The 27358-nt window shown below is 46.7% G+C and overlaps 1 protein-coding gene across 3 annotated transcripts in view; it reads left to right on the plus strand.

Moving 5' to 3' along the window:
- The window catches only part of LOC137094713 (retinoic acid-induced protein 1-like), a 225493-nt gene extending 198395 nt beyond the window's left edge, over nt 1-27098 (plus strand). For all 3 annotated transcript variants that reach the window (XM_067461768.1, XM_067461769.1, XM_067461770.1), the window contains 4 exons: nt 1863-7614; nt 14262-14355; nt 16400-16449; nt 26108-27098. In XM_067461768.1, coding sequence (XP_067317869.1) covers nt 1879-7614; nt 14262-14355; nt 16400-16449; nt 26108-26122 — 5895 coding nt within the window. In that variant the 5' untranslated portion in view covers nt 1863-1878 and the 3' untranslated portion in view covers nt 26123-27098. The remainder of the gene's footprint in view (nt 1-1862; nt 7615-14261; nt 14356-16399; nt 16450-26107) is intronic.
- The last annotated feature ends 260 nt before the right edge of the window (nt 27099-27358 follow it).

Genomic DNA, 27358 nt, shown 5'->3' on the forward strand with positions numbered 1-27358 from the left:
AGGCTTCCTGCTTCTTGGCAGGGGGTTGGACTGAATGGCCCACGAGGTCTCTTCCAACTGGGCCCGGTCCTGTTCAACATCTTTATTACTGACTTAGATGAAGGGTTAGAAGGCATGATCATCAAGTTTGCAGACGACACCAAATTGGGAGGGATAGCCAATAGTCCAGAGGACAGGAGCAGGATTCAAAACGATCTTGACAGATTAGAGAGATGATTGGCCAAACGGGGACAAATGCAAGATACTCCACTTAGGCAGAAAAAACGAAATGCAAAGATACAGAATGGGGGACAATGCCTGGCTTGAGAGCAGTACGTGTGAAAAAGATCTTGGAGTCCTCGTGGACAACAAGTTAAACATGAGCCAGGAATGTGATGTGGCGGCAAAAAAAGTCAACAGGATTTTGGCCTGCATCAATAGGAGCATAGTGTCTAGATCTAGGGAAGTCATGCTCCCCATGCTCTATTCTGCTTTGGTTAGACCACACCTGGAATATTGTGTCCAGTTCTGGGCACCACAATTCAAGAGAGATATTGACAAGCTGGAATGTGTCCAGAGGAGGGCGACTAAAATGATCAAGGGTCTGGAGAACAAGCCCTATGAGGAGCGGCTTAAGGAGCTGGGCATGTTTAGCCTGAAGAAGAGAAGGCTGAGAGGAGATATGATAGCCATGTATAAATATGTGAGAGGAAGCCACAGGGAGGAGGGAGCAAGCTTGTTTTCTGCTTCCCTGGAGACTAGGACGCAATGGAACAATGGCTTCAAACTACAAGAGAGGAGATTCCATCTGAACATGAGGAAGAACTTCTTGGCTGTGAGCGCCGTTCAGCAGTGGAACTCTCTGCCCCGGAGTGTGGTGGAGGCTCCTTCTTTGGAAGCTTTTAAGCAGAGGCTGGATGGCCATCTGTCAGGGGTGATTTGAATGCAATATTCCTGCTTCTTGGCAGGGGGTTGGACTGGATGGACCATGAGGTCTCTTCCAACTCTTTGATTCTATGATTGATTATTGATTAATATTATTCAATATTATTATGATTGGAGAAAGAGACATATCAATTGATGGTGATGTTATCTGTGAATGAAGAGAGAGACAACCATAGTATTATCTAGCAATAATACTGTTGTTGTTGTTGTTGTTGTTGTTGTTGTTGTTGTTGCTACTGACTGGGAATGGAGAAAGAGGCATCTCCTAAAGGATCATCTACATCTATCGTTACTGCTGTTATCCACAGATGAAAAGACAGACAACCCCATCCAGCCATCTTTCTATCTGTTATTGATTATTGATTAATATTATTAGATGTTATGATCGGAGAAAGAAGCATCTCCAAAAGGAACCCCCTGAATCTGTGGAGAACAGTAACAATAACAGATTCAGGGGGTTCCTTTTGGAGATGCTTCTTTCTCCGATCATAACATCTAATAGGATTCTATGAGTCAATCATTTCAGTTGGGTCTTTTCTAGATATGAGGGTCGTAGAGTCATTTCCGCTATTTAAATAGTTTGAAAGTAATTTTACATCTGAAATTTCTAATCATTGTGTGCATGAAACCCAATGTGTTTGTACAGTGAACCATCCAAAAGCAAAAGTGTCATTCTCTCAGCCAACCAGATGGACGATTTCAGATTCAGGAGCCTTTCGGATTCCCGGATAAGTGATGCGCAACCGATGCAGCTTCCCCTCTTTCTTTCTTTTTGTGCAAAAGCCTTCACTTCGGGTGTTTGTCTGTGTATTTCTTGTTTGGAAAAAAAAGAAAAGGCAGTGCTAACCCAAATGCAAGGTGAAAAGGTAGAGAGAGAAAGAGGAAGGTGGGGGAGAATAAATCCATTCATTCGAATCCTCTCTCTTTTCTCTCCGCAGATAACAAGCACCAGCCATGCAGTCCTTTCGCGAAAGGTGTGGTTTCCATGGCAACCCGCCGAACTACCAACCGACTCCTTCGTCTTCGTCGTCCTCGTCCTCGTCGTCGCAGGATTCATCCTCACGCCTGGAGAATTACAGGCATCAAAGCCAGGCTGGGCCGCACTGCGAGCGTCAAAGGATGGTGGCCAAGGAGTACTATGGCCAGCCCCAGCAGGCTCCTTTGCCGTACCCAGGATACGGGGAGAACAGCGCCGTGGACAAATATCACCGGGGGAATAAGCCACTGCGGGGCACGCCGCTTCCCAGTAGGCCACCGTCCTACCCCAACTATACCATCCAAGAGAATAGTCCTTACCCGGCTCGCTATTCCGGAGAGGAGGGCTTGCAAGCTTGGGGTTCACCTCAACAGCAACCTCCACCGCCGCCGCCGCCATTGCCCGGCGGGGTGGCCAAATACGAGGAAAACATGATGAAAAAGACGGGGAGTAGGCAATACCATGAGCCGGCCCCTCAGCTCCCGTTCCGGACTCATTCCTTGCACCTCCCGCAGCCGCAACCGCCTGCAATGACGTACCCCAAGATCCCGAGGCAGAAGATTCCAACCGACGTTGCATCCCCAATGCCGTTTCCACAAGGGACACACTTCACCCAGCATTCCCAGTCGTTTCCGGCCTCCTCCACGTACACATCTGTGCAAAGTGGGAACCAAGCGGTTCACCCGTACAAGAGTTGTAGCACGCCCTCGGCCCCACCACCACCACCGCCGCCACCTCCTCACGAAAGGGGCCTTGCAAATGCAGCAAATCTGTCCTCTGGGCAACGAGTTCAGAGCTTACATGGCTACCAGCAGAACCGAATTGCTTATGACCAACAACAGCAGCAACAGCAGCAACAACAGCAGCAGCAACAACAGCAGCAACAACAATCCATGCAAGGAAGACATCATCCTCAGGAGGCCCTTCATTATCAAAACCTAGCAAAATATCAACATTACAACCCACCAGGACAGGGCTACTGCCAAGCCGATCCACCTGTGAGGACACCGGACCAGTATTACCAAACGTTCAGTCCTGGTTCTGGACACTCTCCGGCTCGTTCAGTTGGCCGATCACCATCCTACAGTTCGACTCCTTCCCCCTTGATGCCTAACTTGGAGAACTTCCAATACACCCAACAGTCTTTGAGTACCGGAGCGTTTCCGACTAGCCTTGCCGACCACAGCCCTTTCATGCCTTTGTTGAACCCTTCGCCAACCGACGGGGCAAGCCCAGATACTCAGACACCCGGGAACTGCAAGAACATGCCAAAGGAAAAAATGGCTGAGAACCTCCTGTCTGATCTGAGTCTTCAGAGCCTTACTGCACTCACCTCACAAGTCGAAAACATCTCTAACACTGTCCAGCAGCTTCTACTTTCCAAATCCACAGGGATGTCCCAAAAGAAAGGGATCAAAAGTTCACCCAGGACACCCGAACAGCTCAAGGGTCAGCACTGCAGCCCTGAAGGTAATAATTATTCAACTGAGCAAGCGGGGACTCCCCACTCAGATCCTCTGAGCACCCCACAGTCGGTCCATACTGAAACCCAGGATGCTGATTACTTGAGTGGATCTGAGGAACAACTGGAAAGGGGTTTCCTGTACTGTAATCAAAGCCGCAGCCCGGCCCGTGCCAACAACAATGCCAAGGCAAAGCCTGAGTCCGTCTCTACGTGCTCCGTTACTTCGCCAGACAACATGTCAACTAAATCTGATGATTCCTTCCAGAGCATCCATGCCAGCCTCCCACTGGAGACCTTCAGCAAGTTTGTAGCCAATGACCGGGACGGTCCCAGACTTCTCCTCAGTGCGCTTTCTCAAGAGGAGCTCGCCTCTGAAATCATTGGCTTGCAAGACGCTATCAACGAAAAAGCCGACAAAGGCTGGTCCAATTCCCCTGTGCCAAACAAAGACCCCAACAAATCCCCCTTCCACTTGGAGAACCACAGGACCTGCCTGGATTCCATGGTCAAAAGCCCGTGGTCCAATCCGGGGGAATCCAATACCATCACCGAACCCCTGAAGATGGACAAAGCCTTGGGAGGGAATAATGGGAAGAGTTTTACTGAAGAGGTGTATGAGAACCCCCAGGTGGCATTTCCAACCACAGAGTCAAAGAATTCCCTTAAAACTACCAGCCCAGTTGGGTATGACTCCAAAACCAACATCCCAGTGGCCACCTCTAGCTCCGAGGCAGCCAATTTCAGCTGCTATTCGAATACCACGGCCAATTCGGTCAGTTCCGAAAATGCCATTGAGAATTTTGATTGGCCAGACGAAAACCTCAGTGACACATGGAAAGAACTTGGGTCGAGCCTTCAAGCATCAGATCTTTCCAAGGCCCTGTTCTCCACCAAATTGAGTGAGACTTCTGAGGAGAAAAAAAGTGTATGCTGCTTGAACCTTTGTGATACAGAAGACCCAGCTGAGCCTGAGCAAATGGGAGCCTTCCCTCAACAACAAGAACAAGAACAGCAACAACCACAACAGCAACAGCAACAAGAGGCAAACAAGGGAGAGAACCCAACATTTGAAGAGGCCACCAGAGCAGACAGTGAGCGATGGCTAGAAGACAATACCAGGCAGTCATGTTCTGGTGGAGACTTCAGCGAACTCCCAATGATGTCCTCTCCAGACCTTAAAGAATCTGATTTGGAACCCGAAGAATATTCCTCTTTATGTGAACTCGCCAGTTCCGAGCAAAAGACTTTGACCTACGATGCGTTCACACCTAAGCAGGCAGAGAACGCTCCAACTCTTTCCCTCCAAGACACTCCGGGTTCAGCAGAGGAGATGGCAAACGCTGTCGAAAAAGAAAATGCTGTTCCTTCTTCACATCTCTCTGACCAATCCGTTATCCTCTTGGGACCAACTGTGGGAACAGAGACAAAAGTGAAGAATTGGTTTGAATCTTCTCTCCATCACTTAAAGCCTGAGGAAGAAACACTGGGAGTTAATGCCCTTCCCAACAAGGCAGACGCACCAGTTGCCTTGCCGGAGAAAAAGCAGGTCTCACCAGAAAAAACACCGATCATATCCGAACCAACTTCTAGAGGCAAGAGCCTTCGCAGTAAAAAGGTCTACTCCAGGCTCTCAGGAGGAGAAGAACCTATCCAACCGATGTCAAGCCCTTGTACGGGCATCCAAGCAGCTGACATGGTGGCCAATGCATGCTCTGGTCCAAATAATCTGATTGAAATGCCAAGTAAGACTACTCATGGTCCAACACCCCGGTCTCCAGCGGAAGGCTTCCCAGCTAGGATGTGCACCCGCTCCTTTACTGCGCTGACTGACCCTAAGTTGCCTGACCCACTTGAAGGTGCAAAAGCTTCCACCCTTCAAGAGAAGCTGGGCAAGAAGCCACCCTATGTCATCAAACAGAGAGCCACTTTCAAAGCAAGAAAGCCAAATGGCAAGCCCAGTAATCTGTCTCCTCCCTTGGTCCCGAATTTTGTACAGAACGAAGACCCTGCTGGTCATAAACTCAAAGAAGCCAGCCCTTCGGAAGCAGAAGGAAAGGATCAACAGTCCATGATTCTTCGCTCCAGAACCCGGACCCAGGAGGTCTTTGACGGGAAGAAGAGGAAAGAGAAGGGCACCGTGGATCCTGAACTCAAAAATTCTAAACCGTCCAAGAAAGTTTTCCCAAACCACCACCTGCTTGGTTCCTTCAAGATGAGCCCCCAAATTAGGTCTGAGAGGGAAAGCAAGCTGGGCAAGAAGGTGAAGCTCTCCAAAGCCCGGCTTGACATGGGAAGCAAGGTCTCCCTGAAAAGGAAGTCCACCTTCCTCCCTCCGGTTCCGGCCAAAAAACGGAATCTGGTTCTGAGGAGCAACCGCGGCACCGTAAAGGAGGAGAAGGCAGAAGCGGCGCCCATCCTGTTCAAGAGGATGCCATCAGCCAAAAAGGCCAAAATGAAGCTGTCTCCCAAGAACTCCTGCGAAGGTGCGCTCAAGTCCCTCCCGGCCAAGGAGAACGCCGCCGTCTGCCTCAAGATCAGCTCCAGAGCCACCTTCCAGGGAGCCATGAAGACCAAAGTGCTTCCTCCCAGGAAAGGCCGGGGCTTGAAGCTGGAAGCCATCGTGCAGAAGATCACCTCCCCCAATCTGAAAAAGTTTGCTTGCAGAACAGCGGCGGCAGCGGCGGCTGCCATCACCGCCGCCTCCCACGGTAATCCGCTCAGCCCTTCCCCGCTGCCGGAGAGGGAGCAGGCCTCAAAGAATGCCAGCGGCGTAACCCCAGCGGTGGCGGGGGAAGCGAGGCCATTAAACCAGGCCGTGCCACAAAAGGCTCCTGCTGCTCCAGCCGCCGAGCAATTATGCAGAAACCCGAACAACAGATCCTTCAGAGGGAAACTAATGAACAGTAAGAAACTGTCCTCCAACTGTTTCAAGGGTGAAGCCTATCCGTCTCCTGAGATCTTGCAGCACGGCGGCGGTGTTGGCGTTGGCGTTGTTGTCAGCATGGCCGCAAGCACCGGCGTGGGCCTCCTGCCCAAGAAAAGGAACCGAAAAGGGAAAGCGGCCGTCTTCCGAGCAGCTAAAAATAGCTCTCACCTGGGCCCTGCCTTGCTTCTCCCATCCAGGGAGAGGCCAGGGGTTGCAAATGCAACGGCAGGAGGAGGAGGGAAAGTGGAAGAGGAACAAAGGGAAGGGAAGAAGCAGAAGGCCGAAGACAAAGCCTTTGGAAACGGTGGCGAGGCTTCCGAAGGGAGATCCTCGCAGGCCCAAACCAGAGGGCAGAAGCAGCGAGCCAACCACTCCAGCTACAATGGCTACACCAAGCGGCAAAGGAAGCATCTCAATCGTCAGAAGGCTCCAAACGTGCCTTCGAGGTGCAAGAGCCGGGCCAAACGGCGGCACCAGCAGCAGGCACCTCTGCTGAGCCCGGCCGAACCCGAAATCCGGCTCAAGTATGTGTCATGCAAGCGGCTGCGGACGGACAGCCGTGCCCCACCGTTCTCCCCTTACGTCCGGGTGGAGAAACAGGGCGAGTTTGTCACCGCTTGCACCGTAGTCAACTTCTCCGCCGACGAGAACAGACTCCACAACGAACAGCACACTTCTTCTTCTTCTTTGGCATTGTCCTCCCAGGCCGGACATTTGCAGCCCACGGCCACCCTTCCCCTGTCGTCCACGATGCACCTCGGCCCGGTGGTCTCCAAGACTCTCAATGCCACCTGCTTGGTCTGCTGCCTGTGCCGGAACCCGGCCAACTACAAAGACCAAGGGGACCTCTGCGGGCCGTATTACCCTGAGGACTGCTTGCCGAAAAAGAAGTCGAGGCTGAAAGAGAAGATCAAGGTGGAGGGGCTGAGCGAGGAGCCGCCCTCCCTGTCCCACCTCAAAGCGCCGGCGGATAATAACTGCTCGTTGTCCTCGTCGGGCGGGAAGTCACCAAGGTTGGACACTGGGGCTGAGTCGGCCAAACAGAGCACGCTCCGCTCGAGTTCGAGGGGGATGTTTAGGAAACTACAAAGCTGCTACTGCTGCGATGAGAGGACAGAGGGAGAGGAAACAGCAGCAGCCACCGCTACCGAAAAACCCCGGCGGCACGAATGCAGCAAAGCAGAGTTGCCCCTTCCGGACCCCGCCAGTGACACGCAGGAGCACTGGGTTCACGAGGCCTGCGCTATATGGACAACGGGTGTTTACCTGGTTGCGGGGAAGCTCTATGGACTTCAGGAGGCTATAAAGATGGCTACCAATTTGGTAAGACCCTCTCCCTTGGTGGTATCTCTCGTTTGGAGAGGCAGAAGCCACAGAGTAACATAGCATTCGATCAACGTCTGTTCAAGGGTGAAAGAATAGGCACAGGCCACATTTGGGGTTGTGGAGGGAGATGAATGGGGAGATGCAATAAGTGGGGACGATGGGAAAGCCAAACCAAGACTCCAAAGGTCTGTCTGCTTCTACATGGCGAGAGGAAGCATGTGGTGATCAAGGACATGGGTGCATCTACATCAGCCATGGTGAAACTTTGGCCCTCCAGGTGTTTTGGACTTCAACTCCCACAATTCCTAACAGCCGGTAGGCTGTTAGGAATTGTGGGATTTGAAGTCCAAAACATCTGGAGGGCCAAAGTTTCACCATGGCTGATCTACACTGTAGAATGAATGTCATTTTGACATTCCTTTAACAGCTATGGCTCAGTGTTATGGAATCCTGGAAGTTGTTGTTTACACCCTTTGGCAAAGGGGACCCACAGACTTTGTGAAACTATAACCACCAGGATTCCATAGCATTGAGCCAAGTGGTGTCAAACTGCATTAATCCTACATCGTAGATGCGCCTAGAGATGGACCAGCTTCCTCTTAGCGTCATGCAGGTACGAGGGTTGAATGAGCAATGCCTCCATCTTCGTAACTCCTCAAAAGGTGGCAGTACTGGTTAGGCGATAGGTACTGGCTTGTTCAGTAGACTCTTCCATACAGTTCCATTTTGGTGGGAAGCCTTAGTATTGAACGGCTGTGTTGTTAAAGTGCAAAGTATGGAACCCTACGCAGACCGTCGGTCAATACGACTTAAGCAATGTGCAGTCTTTGAATTCTTTTTAAAAAATAGTCTTTATTGAAAATTTTCATTATATAAGTTTATATAAAAAAACATGAAAGACATAAAAGAAAGAAAGAGAAAAAAGAAGAGAAAAAGAGAGAGAAAACGTGGAAAAAAAATGAAAAGTGAAAGATTTTTGCTCCCTGGTATCTTCTATAGGTCTTCTTCACATTCCCCTTCTCTGTTTTTCTTTCTTTTTATTTTTCTTTTCCCTTTCCTTTTGCGTTCCATTCATTTTTGTCAGGTTTAGGTCAAGATCACCTTCTTCTTTCGTCTTATATAATCAGTAACTTGTTTCCAATCTGTTTCTATTATTTTCATTTCTTTATTCTTTGACATGAGGTATGTGAGTCTATCCATATTTCTAATTTCTAATATCTTCATCAGCCATTCATCCTCCTCTGGTATTTCTTCCTGTTTCCATCTTTTTGTGTAGCACATTCTTGCTGCCCAGTCATTGAATTCTTGACAGCAGAATGTGTCCCCTCAACATCTTTAAACTTACTCGCCCAACGACGCACAGTACTCACATCAACACAATCACCATAAACAGTTTTTGTTCTCTGATAAATCTCCTTTGGGGTGACACCTTCTGCTGTCAAGAATTCAGTGATTGTACATTGCTTAAGTCCCATTGACTGTCTGTGCAGGTTTCCATACTTTGCACTTTAACAACACAACTGTTCAATGCTAAGGCTTCCCACCAAAATAGAATTGTAGAGGAGAGTCTACTGAACAAGCCAGTACCTGTTGCATACCAGTACTGCAGTGGTTCTCAACCTGGGGTCCCCAGATGTTTTTGGCCTTCAATTCCCAGAAATCCTAACAGCTGGGAAATTGGCTGGGATTTCTGGGAGTTGTAGGCCAAAAACATCTGGGGACCCCAGGTTGAGAACCACTGCAGTACTGCCATCTGTTGAGGCATTACTTTTCATTCAACCCTCATATATATCCACTGTATGCCTCTGCAACAAGCAAAGCTTCCCCTTAGCTTACAATACAGCGGTGTTTCTCAACCTGTGGGTTCCCAGTTGTTTTGGCCTACAACTCCCAGAAATCCCAGCCAGTTTACCAGCTGTTAGGATTTCTAGGAGTTGAAGGCCAAAACATCTGGAGACCCACATATTGAAAACCACTGCCATACAGCCATTGCAGTGCCATTCAGTGGTTGGTGAAGATGAGGTCAGGACTAGAAGAGTAGTAGCCAGACATCAAATAATTCCCTTGTCCTCTCGGATCTGCACAGAGGTTTCAGTGTTGTGTGTCATCAAGTCATTTGTTCCTTACGGCAACCCTATCATGGGGTTTTCTGGGACTGAGAGTGTGTGACCCATCCAAGGATCCATAATGGGTTTTATAGCTGAGTGGGAATTTGAACCCAGCTCTTCAGAGTCCCAATCCAACGCTCAAACCACAATGCCATGGTGGCACTTGGGGGATCCCAAGATTTCAGGTTTTTGCTCTGAAATCTCAAGGTTTGCGATATCCCTGACCTGGGATCTTTATTTATTTATTTTATTTATTTAGCAGTTTTGTATACCGGTCTTCTCACCTCCGTTCGAGAGACTCAGGCCGGTTTCCAATATCAATATTACAGACAGTCATTAAAACATCATATTCTAAATCACACTAAAACATTAAAATAGCAAAATACAATCATATAATTACAGTGGTCAGTCGTCATCAAAAATCATTTTTCGTCGTCATCCATCAATATCACAGGATCATGGCTCATTCGTCGAATGCCAATCCCCAAAGCCAAGTTTTCACCTGTTTCCTGAACGTTAAGATAGAAGGGGCAGTTCTGATCTCCAGTGGAAGGGAGTTCCAGAGTCGAGGAGCCACCACCGAGAAGGCCCTGTCTCTCGTCCCCACCAGCCGCGCCTGTGAGGCCGGTGGGATCGAGAGCAGGGCCCCTCCAGACGATCTTAGCAATCTTGATGGTTCATGGGGAGGATACATTCGGACAGGTAAATTGGGCCGGAGTCGTTTAGGGCTTTATAGGTTAAGACCAGCACTTTGAATTGTGCTCGGAAGCTGACTGGCAGCCAGTGGAGCTGGCGCAACAGAGAGGTAGTATGCTCCCTGTACCCCGCTCCCATTAGTAGTCTGGCTGCCGCATCCACAGCAGTATCCTTACTGTGGATGATGGGTCTTCTGGCTTATGTTCCCCGGGGTCACACACTCTCGGCCTCAGAGAGCAATCATGCAAAGAAAACCCCATGATAGGCATGCCTTAGGGTTCCAAAAGTCAAAACAAGTTGATAGCTTGTGTGTTGTTGTCATGAGGATAGGATACTGCTGCGGATGCTCATGTCATTCTTACATACTCATCCTACCCAAATTATTGAGGAAACTAAATTAATTTCTGTAAGTTGTGAACCTTTCTTTGGGGTTTTGCAAAGAATTGTTCAGCTACAAAGTGGTGCTTGAATTCCCTAACTATGAAACCGCAATGGCAGATAGCATTCATATTCATGTCGTGACAAACCATAACTGGGTTTCTGTGAGTTTTCCGGGCTGTATAGTCATGTTCCAGAAGCATTCTCTCCTGACACTTCACCCACATCTATGGCAGGCATCCTTGGAGGTTGAGAGGTCTATTGGAAACTAGGCAAGTGGGGTTTATAGTATCTGTGGAATGATGTTCAGGGTGGGAGAAAGTCTGTTTGAGATAATAATAATAATAATAATAATAATAATAATAATAATCTTTATTTATACCCCGCCACCATCTCCCCAATGGGGACTCGGGGCGGCTTACATGAGGCCAAGCCCAAACAACAAATTACAGCAAAATAAAACCGAAAACGGAAACAATCAACAACATCATGATTACATAAAACATATGAATGCATAACGATATAAAATTACAATAAACACAATCACAGTGACAATGGTTAGGTTTTTTTTTTTTTTTGTCGTGTCAGGGCAACCACCAATTATATAATGGTGAGGTTACATGTAACCTGACCATGGTCAGGTTACATGTTATGATTAAAAGAAAAACTCATTAAAAACTGATTAAAAACTCAGGTGAGATAAAGGAGAAGCAGGTTGTTTGCGGAGGAGGGCTCCTTAAAATGGGGGTTGTGCGATCAAACTTTCCCACAAGGGGAGGGGGGACGTATACTCCAATGACAAAACATTGAGGCTAAGCAATAGTGTGAGGTTGTATACCTACTCATCAAAGGCGCAGCAGAAGAGCCAGGTTTTAAGGTTCTATTTAAAGGTTTCTAGGGTTGGGGCTTTCCTAATCTCTCCAGGTAATGAGTTCCAGAGATAAGTGTGAATGTTACAATTGGCCAACTTGAATAGCCTTGTAGCTTCGAAGCTTAACTGCTTCCTGCCTGGGGAATCCTTGTTGGGAGGTGTTAGCTGGCCCTGGTTGTTTCATGTCTGGATTTCTTCTGTTTTTAGTGTTGCTCTTTATTTACTGTTCTGATTTTGGAGTTTAATACTGGGAGCCAGATTATGTTCATTCTTTGTTTGGGAGGATAAACCAACCTGGACCCAGAATACTATTTGAGAACACAGAAACGCTGGACCACTCTAACAACCACCATGTCAGACTACACAGAGAAGCCATTGAAACCTACAGGCATGTGAACAGTTTCAACAGAAAGGAGAAAGCCATGGAAATGAACAAAATCTGTCTACCAGTATTTAAAAACTCTAAAATCAGGACAGTAAATAAAGAGCAACACTGAAAAAAAGGGAATTCCAGACAGGAAATAATGAGAGCCAGCTAACACCTACAAATCAAAGGATGCCTCCAGGCAGCAACAGCCAGGCTTTGAAGCTACAAGGCTATTCAATGCTAATCAAGCAGGCCAGTTGCAACATTCACACATGTCTCAAGCAGACAAGATTTCTTTCTCCCACCCTGGATAGACATTATTCCACAGATATATAACCCCACTTGCCTAGTTTCCAACAGACCTCACAACCTCTGAGAATGTCTGTCATAGATGTGGGCAAAACGTCATGAGAGAATGCTTCTGGAATATGGCCCTATAGCCCGGAAAACTCACAGCAACCCAGTGAAACCTTCACCAACACAAGCCGTGATTGTTCAGCGGAACCCTGTGATGTAAACCTGCTTTCACTTAAAAAGATATGTTTCCTTAACCTTCCAAAAGTACAATCCAAACTCACACTTTTAAAATGACTTAACGGATTTTATATTTTGGCTTGTTGTGAGAAGTGAACCTGGACCCATGGCTTGTTTTCTCAGCATGAAAAAAAGGAGACGAGAAAAGGGTAGGTAAGGAAAACAACCCAGAAAGGAGCCATGATTTTTTTGTTGCATTTGATGTGCTGTTTCTACTGTAAGCAACAAACTGTGGTTCAGAGTTTATCATGAGATGTGAATGAGATCTCACTAATCACAATTGAAGATAGATAGATAGATAGATAGATAGATAGATAGATAGATAGATAGATAGAGTCCTGCCTCTGTATGTTGTGCATGTTCTGGGAATATAGAATATGAGAATAATCTCTCTGACCTGTCAATTCAGGTAAATATTATAAAATTGGCCAGCTTGATAAGTATTGAATAATCTTGTAGCTTCAAAGCCTAGCTGCTTCCTGCCTGGGGGATCCTTTGTTGGGAGGTGGCCCTGTCTGGAACAGTGTCGAGGTTTCTCCTTGACATTAAATCTAGCCATGTCCAACTCTGGGGGGTGGGTGCTAATCTCTATTTCTGAGCAGAAAAGCCGGCATTGTCCATAGACATCTCAAAGGTCTTGTGGCCAGCATGACTGCATGGAATGCTATTACTTTCCTGCTGAAGCGGTAGCTATTGATCTACTCACATTTGCATGTTTTCAAACTGCTAGGTTGGCAGAAGCTGGGGCGAAGTACAGGAGCTCACCCCGCTCCCCGGATTTGAACCGCTGACCTTTCAGTCAGCAAGTTCAGCAGCTTAGTGGTTTAACCCGCTGCACCACCAGGAACTCCTTTTATGAAAAACATAAAAGCATGTAAATAAAAACATCCAACACAGAAGAAGGGCAACCAGGATGCTCAAAGGTCCTATGAAGAACACAGGTGAGGGAGCAGGGGGTGTTTGCTTGGAGAAGATAAGATGCCATAATCGCCATCCTTAACTATCTGAAAGGATGTCATCAAGAGGAGGGGAGAGTTTGCTCCAGAGTTAGAATCCAAATGACAAGAAAATTTCACCTAAACGTCAGGTAGAACTTCTTGGTCATAAGAGTCATCCGAGAGTAGAATAGATGACTTTGGGAAGTGGTGGACTCTTTATCTTTGGGGGTCTTCAAGTAGATTGGCATCTTTCAGGAATGGTTTAGTCATTTAGACTAGAACATAGAACAATGGCTTCAAACTACAGGAAAGGAGATTCCACCTGAACATGAGGAAGAACTTCCTGACTGTGAGAGCTGTTCAGCAGTGGAACTCTCTGCCCCAGAGTGTGGTGGAGGCTCCTTCTTTAGAGGCTTTTAAGCAGAGGCTGGATGGCCATCTGTCGGGGTACTTTGAATGGGATTTCCCTGCTTCTTGGCAGAATGGAGTTGGATTGGATGGCCCACGAGGTCTTTTCCAACTTTTTGATTCTATGATTCTATACTTCTGTGTATCCCTGCATTGCAGAAGGGAATTAGACTAGATGTTCTTCGGGGTGCCCTCCAGCTCCATGATTCTAAACAATAAAGACAATCGAGTCCGAATTGTGATTCCAGTCCCAGTTCCTGACCCAAGCTACCTGTGCAAAAACGAAACAACGCTGTTGATATATCTCATGGAGATTTCTTTTCTTTCTTTCTTGGTCACCGCAGAGATGTTCCAGTTGTCAGCAAATTGGAGCCACTGTCGGCTGTTGTCACAAAGGATGCGCGCAAACCTTTCACTACACATGTGCCATTGATACAGGTAAGACCTTCTGGCGGGGAGAAAAGCTTTTTACTTGACTGGGTTGTTGTAGGTTTTTTCGGGCTATATGGCCATGGTCTAGAGGCATTCTCTCCTGACGTTTCGCCTGCATCTATGGCAAGCATCCTCAGAGGTAGTGAGGGCTGTTGGAACTAGAAAAAGGGTTTATATATATCTGTGGAATGACCAGGGTGAGACAAAGGACTCTTGTCTGCTGGAGCTAGGTGTGAATGTTTCAACTGACCACCTTGATTAGCATATAATGGCCTGACAGTGCCTAGAGCAAACTTTCGTTGAGAAGTTTGTTTGTCGTGTCAGGGCAACCAGTCAATTATATTACATTTCTAACAGAACAAAGCAAACAAACAGACAAAACACAAAATTTGTGAGTTTGGTAGTTGATTAAATGTCCTTTGACCAGTATCTGGCCACTTGGAGTGCTTCTGGTGTTGCTGCAAGAAGGTCCTCCATTGTTCAACTGACCACCTTGATTAGCATATAATGGCCTGACAGTGCCTAGAGCAAACTTTCGTTGAGAGGTGATTAGATGTCCTTGTTTGTTTCCTCTCTGTTGTTGTGCAAGGACATCCAATCACCTCTCAACAAAAGTTTGCTCTAGGCTCTGTCAGGCCATTATATGCTAATCAAGACGGTCAGTTGAAACATTCACACCTAGCTCCAGCAGACAAGAGTCCTTTGTCTCACCCTGGTTATTCCACAGATATATAAACCCTTTTTCCTAGTTCCAACAGACCTCACTACCTCTGAGGATGCTTGCCATAGATGCAGGTGAAACGTCAGGAGAGAATGCCTCTAGAACATGGCCATATAGCCCGAAAAAACCTACAACAACCCAGTGATTCTGGCCAAGAAAGCCTTCGACAATATGTTTTACTTGACTATTTCTACTTCACCCACACAAAGCAGGTGAATATAGCGCTGAATGAGACATGTAGAATCATCACAGGATGTCTTAAATCTGCACCTGTTGATAGACTCTAGAAGCTAGCTAGCATTGCCCCCCGATGTGCGACAGGAAGTTGCTGCCAATTGTGAGAGAAATAAGGTTGAACACTGTGAAAGCCACCCACTGCATGGCTCTCAGCCTCCTCCCAGTAGACTTAAATCAAGGAAAAGTTTCATGAGAACCGCCTCCATCTCCTCCTCCTCCACCTCCACCTCCTCCTCCACCTCCACATCCACCTACTCCTCCTCCACCACCACCACCTCCACCTCCACCACCACCTCCACCACTACCACCTCCACCACCACCACTACCTCCACCACCACATCCACCACCACCTCCACCACCACCACCACAACCACCACCCCCACCATCTCCACCACCACCTCCTCCTCCACCACCACCACCACCTCCACCACCTCCACCACCTCCTCCACCACCACCCCCACCACCCCCACCACCTCTACCACCACCTCCTCTTCCTCCTCCTCCTCCTCCTCCTTCTTCTTGACTGTAAGAAAAGCTGTTCAACAGTAGAACTCCCTGTCTTGGAGGCTTTTACACAGAGGCTGGGTGGCCATCTGTCGGGGCTGCTTTGTGCTTTTCCTGCCTGGCAGAAGGGGGTGGACTAGATGGCTCATGCAGGCTTTTCCAACTCTGTGATTCTATGAAATGTACATTGAATCGGGAGTGCATCTGCGCTGTAGAATGAATGCAGTTTGGCACCACTATAATTGCTATGGCTCAATGCTGTGGAATCCAGGAGCAATTGTTTGCACTCTTGGGCAGAGAAGGCTCAAGACTGCAAAACTACAACTCCCAGTATCCTAGTGTTGATCCATAATTAAAGTGATGTCAAACTGCATCAATTCCAGAGTGTAGATGTACCCTTAGAAGAAGCAGGAATGAATGAGAAAATCAGAAAGGAGATATGGGTGTTGCAATAGCCAAGGTGGGGATAAATCAACACTGCTTTGGGTCTTGATCCAGAGAGAATTTGGGACGATGGTAATGATGGTGGTGGTGCAGGTGATGATGATGATGATGATATTCATTGTTGCTTCTCTGTTCTTCCTCTAGGTTGTTTGTTAACCGAAGAGACCTTCTCACTCAACTGCCCCAGACATAAGGTGAGTGTGCAAGCATATAAGAACAAAGGGAAATGGTTGGATGGGCTGTGGTCCTGTGAAACCATATAGAGGAGAGCCATGTTTCACTTTTAACTATTTGGAAGGGAGTTGCATGGAGGAGGGAACAAAACACAGGAGGACACTAGCTTTGGCCCACTGACTCTAACAGTCTTCGGCCTACTCACTCTCCTCGGGACTACACTAGCTTTGGCCCACTGACTCTGAAAGGCTTCGGCCTACTCACTCTCCTCAGGACGACACTAGCTTTGGCTCATTGACTCTAACAGGCTTCTGCCTACTCACTCTCCTCCGGACGACACTAGCTTTGGCTCACTGACTCTGAAAGGCTTCGGCCTGCTCACTCCCCTCAGGACGACACTAGCTTTGGCTCACTGATAGGCTTCGGCCTACTCACTCTCCTCAGGACGACACTAGCTTTGGCCCACTGACTCTGACAGGCTTCGGCCTACTCACTCTCCTCAGAACGACACTAGCTTTGGCCCACTGACTCTGACAGGCTTCGGCCTACTCACTCTCCTCAGGACGACACTAGCTTTGGCCTACTGACTCTTAACAGGCTTCGGCCTACTCACTCTCCTCAGGACGACAGTAGCTTTGGCCTGTTGACTCTGATAGGCTTCGGCCTACTCGCTCTCCTCAGGACGACACTAGCTTTGGCTCACTGACTCTTAACAGGCTTCGGCCTACTCACTCTCCTCAGCACGACACTAGCTTTGGCACACTGACTGATAGGCTTCGGCCTACTCACTCTCCTCAGGACGACACTAGCTTTGGCCCTCTGACTCTGATAGGCTTTGGCCTACTCACTCTCCTCAGGACCACAATAGCTTTGGCCCACTGACAACGCTAACAGGCTTCGGCCTATTCACTCTCCTCAGGACCACACACTAGCATTGGCCTACTGACTCTGACAGGTTTTGGCTATTCACTCTCCTGAGAATGACACTAGCTTTGACCGCTTCTCGGCCTTTTGGCTAAGATCAAGTGTAGTGTGTGTGTGTAGACACTAGCTTTGGCCCACTGACTCTGGCAGGCTTCGGCCTACTCACTCCCCTCAGGATGATACTAGCATTGTCCCACTGACTCTAACAGGCTTCAGCCTATTCATTCTTCTCAAGATGACACTAGTTTTGGCCCACTCACTATGACAGGCTTCGGCCTACTCACTCTCCTCAGGACAACACTAGCATTGGCCCACTGACTCTAACAGGCTTCGGCTTACTCACTCTCCTCAGGACGACACTAGGTTTGGCTCACTGACTCTGATAGGCTTTGGCCTACTCACACCCATCAGGACAATACTAGCATTGGCCCACTGACTCTGACAGGGTTTAGCCTACTCACTCTCCTCAGGGCAACACTACCTTTGGCCCAGTGTGAGACAATTAGCCTGTTAGAGTCAGTGGGCCAAAGCTAGTGTCATCCTGAGGAGAGTGAAGCCTGTCAGTCAGTGGGCCAAAGCTAGTGTCGTCCTGAGGAGAGTGAGTGTCGTCCTGAGGAGAGTGAGTAGGCCGAAGCCTGTCAGAGTCAGTGGGCCAAAGCTAGTGTCGTCCTGAGGAGAGTGAGTGTCATCCTGAGGAGAGTGAGTAGGCTGAAGCCTGTCAGAGTTAGTGGGCCAAAACTAGTCTCGTCCTGAGGAGAGTGAGTGTCGTCCTGAGGAGAGTGAGTAGGCTGAAGCCTTTAGAGTCAGTGGGCCAAAGCTAGTGTCGTCCTGAGGAGAGTGAGTGTCGTCCTGAGGAGAGTGAGTAGGCCGAAGCCTGTCAGAGTCAGTGGGCCAAAGCTAGTGTCGTCCTGAGGAGAGTGAGTGTCGTCCTGAGGAGAGTGAGTAGGCCGAAGCCTGTCAGAGTCAGTGGGCCAAAGCTAGTCTCGTCCTGAGGAGAGTGAGTGTTGTCCTGAGGAGAGTGAGTAGGCTGAAGCCTGTCAGAGTCAGTGGGCCAAAACTAGTCTCGTCCTGAGGAGAGTGAGTGTGGTCCTGAGGAGAGTGAGTAGGCTGAAGCCTGTCAGAGTCAGTGGGCCAAAGCTAGTCTCGTCCTGAGGAGAGTGAGTGCCGTCCTGAGGAGAGTGAGTAGGCCGAAGCCTGTCAGAGTCAGTGGGCCAAAGCTAGTGCCGTCCTGAGGAGAGTGAGTGTCGTCCTGAGGAGAGTGAGTAGGCCGAAGCCTGTCAGAGTCAGTGGGCCAAAACTAGTCTCGTCCTGAGGAGAGTGAGTGTGGTCCTGAGGAGAGTGAGTAGGCTGAAGCCTGTCAGAGTCAGTGGGCCAAAGCTAGTCTCGTCCTGAGGAGAGTGAGTGCCGTCCTGAGGAGAGTGAGTAGGCCGAAGCCTGTCAGAGTCAGTGGGCCAAAGCTAGTGTCGTCCTGAGGAGAGTGAGTGTTGTCCTGAGGAGAGTGAGTAGGCCGAAGCCTGTCAGAGTCAGTGGGCCAAAGCTAGTGTCATCCTGAGGAGAGTGAGTGTCGTCCTGAGGAGAGTGAGTAGGCTGAAGCCTGTCAGAGTCAGTGGGCCAAAGCTAGTCTCGTCCTGAGGAGAGTGAGTGTTGTCCTGAGGAGAGTGAGTAGGCTGAAGCCTTTAGAGTCATGCCCAAAGCTAGTGTTGTCCTGAGGAGAGTGAGTGGGGGGGGGGGGGGGGTTGATTGTGTCGTCCTGCCTGGCAAAAAAGGATTGGACTGGATGGTCTGTTGGGGTCCCTTCTGACTGGGTTTCCTCTCATCCACTGCAAGGAAACAGGAGACCTTTTTCTGGAGCAAAGGCCTTTGTCTTGCACTGACCAGGCCCCCGTATAATTTAATCATCCTGGCGGGTTGCTTCCTGCCCGCCTTCTCCCGGTTTCCAAGCCAAGGTTGCACCTGGTTATTGGCAATTGAAAGCAGACCGCAAGGGAGGGGAGAGGGAAAGGATGTCCAGATGGAGAGACCTGGAGGAGGATGGAGAGGCATTCCTGAACCAAGCCGAGGGAGATCCTCCGTCAATCCAGCCAGAAAAAGGGATGATGCTCTCCAGCCAGTCCGGCTTTTAATAGCCTGGCCTTGTCCCTTCGACATGCAGCACCCATTTGAAATTCTGGAGCCATGTAAACACTTTTAAAGACTTTCCACTACATCTATATAAATAAAAATGTAATGTTCATTTGTGGGATTAACAGAACTCAAAAACCACTGGATGAATTGACACCAAATTTGGACACAATACACCTATCAGGCAAACAAGTGACTATCACTCATAAAAAACACTGAAAAGCACAGCAGAAGGGACTTGAAAAGCCAAAACAACAAAAACAACATTACAACACATGCGCAAGCCACACACACACACACACACACACACACACACACATATATATACGCAAATACACATATATACACATATACACATATATATATATATACACACACAACACATATACACAAACTGGGCCACAGCAACGCATGGCAGGGAACGGCTAGTCTATATAAATAAAAATGTAATTTTTGTTTGTGGGATTAACATAACTCAAAAACCACTGGACAAATTGACACAAAATTTGGACACAATACACCTATCAGGCCAACAATTGACCATCACTCACAAAAGCACTGAAAAACACAGCAGAAGGGAGTTAAAAAGCCAAAAAAACACATGCGCAAAACCACATATATATATACACGCAAACACACATATATACACAAATATATACACACACACAAAAGACATATACACAGACTGGGCCACAGCAACAGGTGGCAGGGGACAGCTAGTCTATATAAATAAAAATGTAATTTTCGTTTGTGGGATTAACATAATGCAAAAACCACAGGACAAACTGACACCAAATTGGGACACAATACACTGATCAGGCCAACAAGTGACCATCACTCAAAAGCACTAAAAAACACAGCAGAAGGGACTTAAAAGGCCAAAAAAACCCCAACAACCTTACAACAAATTCGCAAAACCACATATATATATATATATGCAAACACACATATATACACATATACACAAATATATACACACACAAAAGACACATACACAGACTGGGCCACAGCAACACGTGTCAGGGGACGGCTAGTCTATATAAATAAAAATATAATGTTCGTTTGTGGGATTAACATAACTCAAAAACCACCGGACGAATTGACACCAAATTTGGACACAATACACCTATCAGGCCAACAATTGACCATCACTCATAAAAGCACTAAAAACACAGCAGAAGAGACTTAAAAGCCAAAAAACAAAAACAACATTACAACAAATTCGCAAAACCACACACACACACACACAAACACATATATATACACGCAAACACACACATATACACAAATATATATACACACACAAAAGACATATACACAAACTGGGCCACAGCAACACATGGCAGGGGGTGCCTAGTCTATATAAATAAAAATGTAATTTTTGTTTGTGGGATTAACATAATGCAAAAACCACTGGACAAATTGACACCAAATTTGGACACAATAAACCAATCAGACCAACGATTGACCATCACTCATAAAAGCACTAAAAACACAGCAGAAGGGACTTAAAAAGCCAAAAAATAAAAATACATTAAACCATATGCGCAAAACTACACATATATATGCAAACACACATATATACACAAATATATGCACAGATATATACACCACAAAACACATATACACAGACTGGGCCACAGCAACGTGTAGCAGGGGACGGCTAGTGTACATTAAGGATAGAAAACAGTGGTCCTTCTTTAACCATTTCCCCTCCTCCCTCTGTGCTGGACCTGTTTGCTTTCCATCATACCACTTCTGGAGGAAATTGGGAGATTTCCTTCCCCAAAATGTATACAGTAGTAGAGTCTTTCCTATCCAACCTTCACTCATCCAACGTTCTGTATTATCCAGCACAGTCTGCCTCCCGCCCGGATCCACAACTGTTTCAATACATTGCGATGTTTTGGTGCTAAATTCGTAAATACAGTAATTACTACAGAACGTTATCGTGTATTGAACTTTTTCTGTCAATTTATTGTAAAAACATGTTTTGGTACTTAATTTGTAAAATTATAATGTAATTTGATATTTAATAGACTTTTCCTTAATCCCCCTTATTATCCAACATTTTTGCTTATCCAACATTCTGCTGGCCCATTTATGTTAAGCGAGACTCTACTGTACATACAGCCCTCTGTATCCACAGATTCTCCATCCATGGATTCAACCATCCATGGCTTGGGAATACAAATCGCTTAGGTTTTAGGTTTTGCTTGAAAATTGTATAGATTTTACATTTTTCCATCGGAATTGTATAGGTTCTACGTCTTTCTTGAAAATGGAATAGGTTTATTTATTTATTTACAGCATTTATATTCCACCCTTCCCACCCCGAAGGGGACTTGGGGCAGATCACAGAGCAAATACAAATTGCATAGGTTTTAAGTTTTGCTTGAAAATTGTATAGGTTTTACTTTTTCCATTGGAAATTGTATAGGTTCTATGTCTTGGTTGAAAATTGTATAGGTCTGTTTATTTATTTTGGAGCCCCCGGTGGCACAGTGGGTTAAAGCACTGAGCTGCTGAGCTTGCTGATCGAAAGGTTGCAGGTTCGATTCCGGGGAGCAACGTGAGCTTCCGCTGTCAGCCCTAGCTTCTGCCAACCTAGCAGTTCGAAAACATGCAAATATTTATTTATTTATTATTTGCTTCATTTCTATACCGCGTTTCTCAACCTTATTAGGCGACTCAAGTAGATCAATAGGTATCGCTCCGGCGGGAAGGTAACGGCGCTCCATGCAGTCATGCCGGCCACATGACCTTGGAGGTGTCTACGGACAACGCTGGCTCTTCGGCTTAGAAATGGAGATGAGCACCACACCCCAGAGTCAGACATGACTGGACTTAATGTCAGGGGACTACCTTTACCTTTATTTATTTATTTACAGCTTTTATATTCAGCCCTTCTCGCCCCAAAGGGGACTCAGGGTGGATCACAGAATATATACAAATTGCATAGGTTTTAGATTTTGCTTGAAAATTGTATAGGTTTATTCATTTATTTACAGCATTTATATTTGGTCCTTGTCACCTCGAAGGGGACTCAGGGCAGATCCCAGAACATATACAAATTGCATAGGTTTTACGTTTTGCTTGAAAATTGTATAGGTTTTACTTTTTCCATTGGAAGTTATATAGGTTCTACGTCTTTGCTGAAAATTGCATAGGTTTATTTATTTATTTACAGCATTTATATTTGGTCCTTCTCACCCCGAAGGGGACTCAGGGCAGATCACAGAATATATACAAATTGCATAGGTTTTACGTTTTGCTTGAAAACTGTATAGGTTTTACTTTTTCCATTGGAAACTATATAGGTTCCATGTCTTGCTTGAAAATTGTATAGGTTTATTTATTTATTTACACCATTTATAGTGTACCCTTCTCACCCCAAAGGGAACGCAGGGCGGATCACAGAGCAAATACAAATTGCATAGGCTTTAGGTTTTGCTTGAAAATTGTATAGGTTTTACTTTTGGAAATTGTATAGGATTTACCATTGGAAATTCTATAGGTTCTATGTCTTGCTTGAAAATTGTATAGGTTTTACTTTTGGAAATTGTATAGGTCTTACCATTGGAAATTCTATAGGTTCTATGTCTTGCTTGAAAATTGTATAGGTTTATTTATTTACGTTATTTATAGTCTACCCTTCTCACCCCGAAGGGGACTCAGGGCGGATCACAGAGCAAATACAAATTGCATAGGTTTTACGTTTTGCTTGAAAATTGTATAGGTTTTAATTTTTTTGACTTGGAAATTGTATTTTCACCTTTGAAAATTGTAGCCTGCAAACATCAGATCGTCTGTAGGAATTAATGTATGGTTTCCCACTAGGCTATGTCCAAAAAAGAGCCTTTTTCGGCAACTCAAGCTTTTTGCGTGAAAAATTCGTTCCGTTTTTCATTTGTTTACGTTCCCCCGAAAAGAGGCCCTTTCTTCTATTCTGTGCCGTCTATTTATTTCCCCATCCCTGCCTCTTGAACATGGAGGCGGGGACACAAATAGCACAAAGCGAGAACCTCTTGTGGTTTGGGGGGCTGAAAATCCGGACCCGGGAGGCCCTCCTCCGCTTCCAATTAATGGAGGCCAAACGGAAGAAGGAGAGGGCAAGGAGACGCCGGGAGCCCCGTTGCCATTGTGGCCGTAAATGGGCTTTCTGCCGCCCCCTTGTTGTGCCTCCGCGCAAAGCCTGGGTGCCTTTGAAAGAAATCAAAGAAAGGAAGAAAAGGAGGAGGAGAGGAGAGGGAAGGGGCCTGAAACGCATCTCTGCAGCCTGTCAAGAGCCTATTCCTTCCTTTCTTTCCGATATTTTTTTTTAATCTGGGGTTGGTGGAGGCGCACAGCGGCATTAGCAACGTGAATTAATGCCCAATGAATGAAGCAAGGGAGTCCTCTAGTTGTCAGCCGCAGCCCCGGCACAACGAGCTCTGCGGTGGGTCGGCCCTCGCCAAAACCAGGACCGGAATCCGGGAACGCAGTCCTGGAAACAATGGCTTGCTTCTCTGCCAAAGGAACAATTTATTGTAGCATCATATTATAGTCAAACTCGCACGTCCAATCCTGGTTCCATCTGGTGAATGTATAGGATGTGTGCCATTATTCGTTGGGCCATAGATGAGCTTGGTGGCAATTGCTGGGATTCAACCCCACACTGCCCAAGTCTCAAATCCTCAATAATAATAATAATAATAATAATAATAATAATAATAATAAGTTGTCCACAGCTGCACAACACTCCTGACCTCAACATTGTGTTAAAAAAACAAGGTATGGATCGTCGATGTCACAATCCCAGGTGACAGCAGGATTGCAGAGAAACAACAGGAAAAGCTGACACAATATGAATCCTCAAACTGTAAAGACTCTGGCACAAGCCAGTCAAGGTATTTATTTATCGTGTCATCAGCAACCATACCATTGTGTTACAATTCTAACAGAACAAAACAAACACACAGAATAATAAGAAAAAGAAAGAAAAACACACACACACACACACAGATTTTGCCAGTCAAGGTGGTCCCAGTGGTGATCGGCACATTGGGTGCAGTGCCTAAAGACCTTGGCCTGCGCTTAAACACAATCGGCGCTGACAAAATTACCATCTGCCAGCTGCAGAAGGCCACCTTACTGGGATCTGCACGCATTATTCGCCAATACATCACACAATCCTAGACACTTGGGAAGTGTCCGACGTGTGATCCAATTCAACAGCCAGCAGAGTGTCTGCCATGGACTCATCTTGTTGTGTTTCAAATAATAATGATGATAATAATAATAATAATAATAATAATAATAATAAATAACTTTTTTGTACCTCGCCTTCACCTCCCTGAAGGGACTTGGGGCGGCTAACATGGGGCCAAGCACAAGGAATTACAATAAAGCAAAATAAAATACATAGAAGACACATTACAACATCTAGTAAAAATGCTTATACAGTAGCATAATAAGACAATAAAATAATAACAACACAATAAAACAGAGTATAAAAACAGTACAAAAATTTAAATGAAGGTGAACTGGGCCAAGAGCGAGGAGAGAAAATTGTAAAACCTGAGGTGTGAGGTAGATAGATAAAGTGCTGTTTTTAGTGAGAGACTCGGGTGGGATAAACAATGAGGTTATTCTCAAATGAGGGATGAGATAAAGTGCATCAGAAAGACAATTGACACTGAGACAGGACCTGACAGCAAACAAGGTCACTCTGCTGGCTGTTGTATTGGATCTCACGTCGGACACTTCCCAAGTGTCTAGGACTTTGTAAGACACCGGCGAATAATGCATGCACATCCAAGTAGGGTGGCCTTTTACAGCTTGCAGATGGTAATTTTTTCAGCGTTGATTGTATTTAAGTGCAGGCCAAGGTCTTTAGGCACTGCACCCAGTGTGCCGATCACCACTGGGACCACCTTGACTGGTTTGTGGCAGAGTCTTTGCAGTTCGATCTTTAAATCCTCATATCGTGTCAGCTTTTCCAGTTGTTTCTCTTCAATCCTGCTGTCGCCTGGGATTGCAACATCGATGATCCATACTTGGTTTTTTTAACACAATTGTGAGGTCAGGAGTATTGTGCTCCAAAATTGTCTGAATTCGGAAGTCTCAGAGTAGTTTGACATGTTCATCTTCTGTAATTCTTTCTGGCTTGTGATCCCACCAGTTCTTTGTCACTGGCAGATGGTATTTGTGGCACAGGTTCCAATGGATCATCTGAGCAACGGTGTTGTGCCTCTGCTTGTAGTCTGTCTGCACAATCTTCTTCTTCTTCTTCTTCTTCTTCTATTATTATTATTATTATTATTATTATTATTATTGTTGTTGTTGTTGTTATTAAACACAACACAGCATGCCTTTAAATGTTCTTTAAAAAATTATTTTAATCCAGGTATTTTCAGGTGGCGGGCTGGAGAATACAAATGGCTAGGATATTGATGTGTTGAAATGTGTTTTCTGCTTGATATTGACTTCCCTTTGCTTTTAAAACAAAGCAATTACTTTCAATGCGATCTGAATGTCATCTAGGAGAGACCTTTCCCTTGGCAAACCTTTCATACAGCAGAATGGGCACCCTCCAAAAATGCCTTGATGTCCTACTATTTTGATATTAATTTTCCTTTCCTTCTTTTGCAGAAGCAGCCCTTATAATGCACCGAGTACGAAGGGGAACACCGTCATCTCCGCCAAAGTCTCAGCTCCGGGGAGAAGGGAAGCGGGGGGCATTTTGAACCCCAAACCCTGTCAACGGGCAGCGGCTGCCACCCAAAAGGACTCCTCTATGGGAGCGGCAAAGAGAATGTAACCCAGCCGTCTTGCTCTCCGAAAACTACGCTTCCCCTCCCCATTATTTTTTTTTTAATTTTGCAATAGTACTTCTACTGTGAAAAGACCTGGCCCTGGCCTCCGGAATCTGCCTTTGCTGAGGCCACTCTGCTGCCATCCCATCGGATCCTGAACCGGATCCCGGAAACCCTACTCAATCCGGCACAGGACATTGGCTCCAAAAAGCCCTCCTCCTCCCAGGTTGGTGCGAACCCGTCCAGATCCAGGTTTTTCCGCCTTCTCTGGATGCAACCCGGGTCCAGTGGCAACGAGAAGAAGAAACTCCAGTTCCGAGTTTTGACTCCTCCCTTCTCCCTTCCTTCACTTAGGAGCTGTAAACCAATACTGAGAAGCTCAGATCGTCTATGGCTGCTGGCAAAACCTGGCCTGGAATTTATTGTTGTTTTTTTCCTGGAGCGAATCCCGAAGATCTGCGGATTCCTAAAGGCCCTTAGTTTGGAAACTTGACATCCTGTGGCCGGATTTTAGGCACATGACAGAGCCCGAGTCCCCCATCAATACCAATCTCACAGGACCCAATACCAGACTCTCTTTCCGGGCCCCAGAGAGGAGTGGGGCCCAGGGCCGGAGCCCGGTAGAAGCGCAGCCGTGGGCCGCTGTCCTCGCTCACGTCTCGCGTCGTCGTTTTTTGCCGATCTGATCTATTTTTGCCTTCAGCAGACCTCATGGTGCGTGTGCGTGTATGTGTGTTTTTTCTGTATATATATGTGATCCGCGTGTAAAACAAACAAACAAAAAAAACGGAAACAAAAAAGCACCCCGACGTTTTTTGGGAAACAAATGCCGCGTCGCTTTGGTTCGTTCGCTCGTTTGGTTTTGGTTTTTTTTTTGCTTTCCGTCCCTGTCTGCCCGAACTGCTCCCCATCCGCTCCATCTCCCTCGCCTCCTTTCCCGCTGTATCGTTTGCCATTTCTCTTCCTCGGGATCCAACGCTCACTTTCGCCTCTGGCTTCAAAAGGGAAAAACAAAGGAAATGCAGAATACGGAATTGACGGGACGGACGCCGCGGATGTCGAGGCAAAGGCCGAGAGCAGAAAAAGG

This window comes from Anolis sagrei, chromosome Y, assembly GCF_037176765.1.
Source record: "Anolis sagrei isolate rAnoSag1 chromosome Y, rAnoSag1.mat, whole genome shotgun sequence".
Lineage (NCBI taxonomy): Eukaryota > Metazoa > Chordata > Lepidosauria > Squamata > Dactyloidae > Anolis > Anolis sagrei.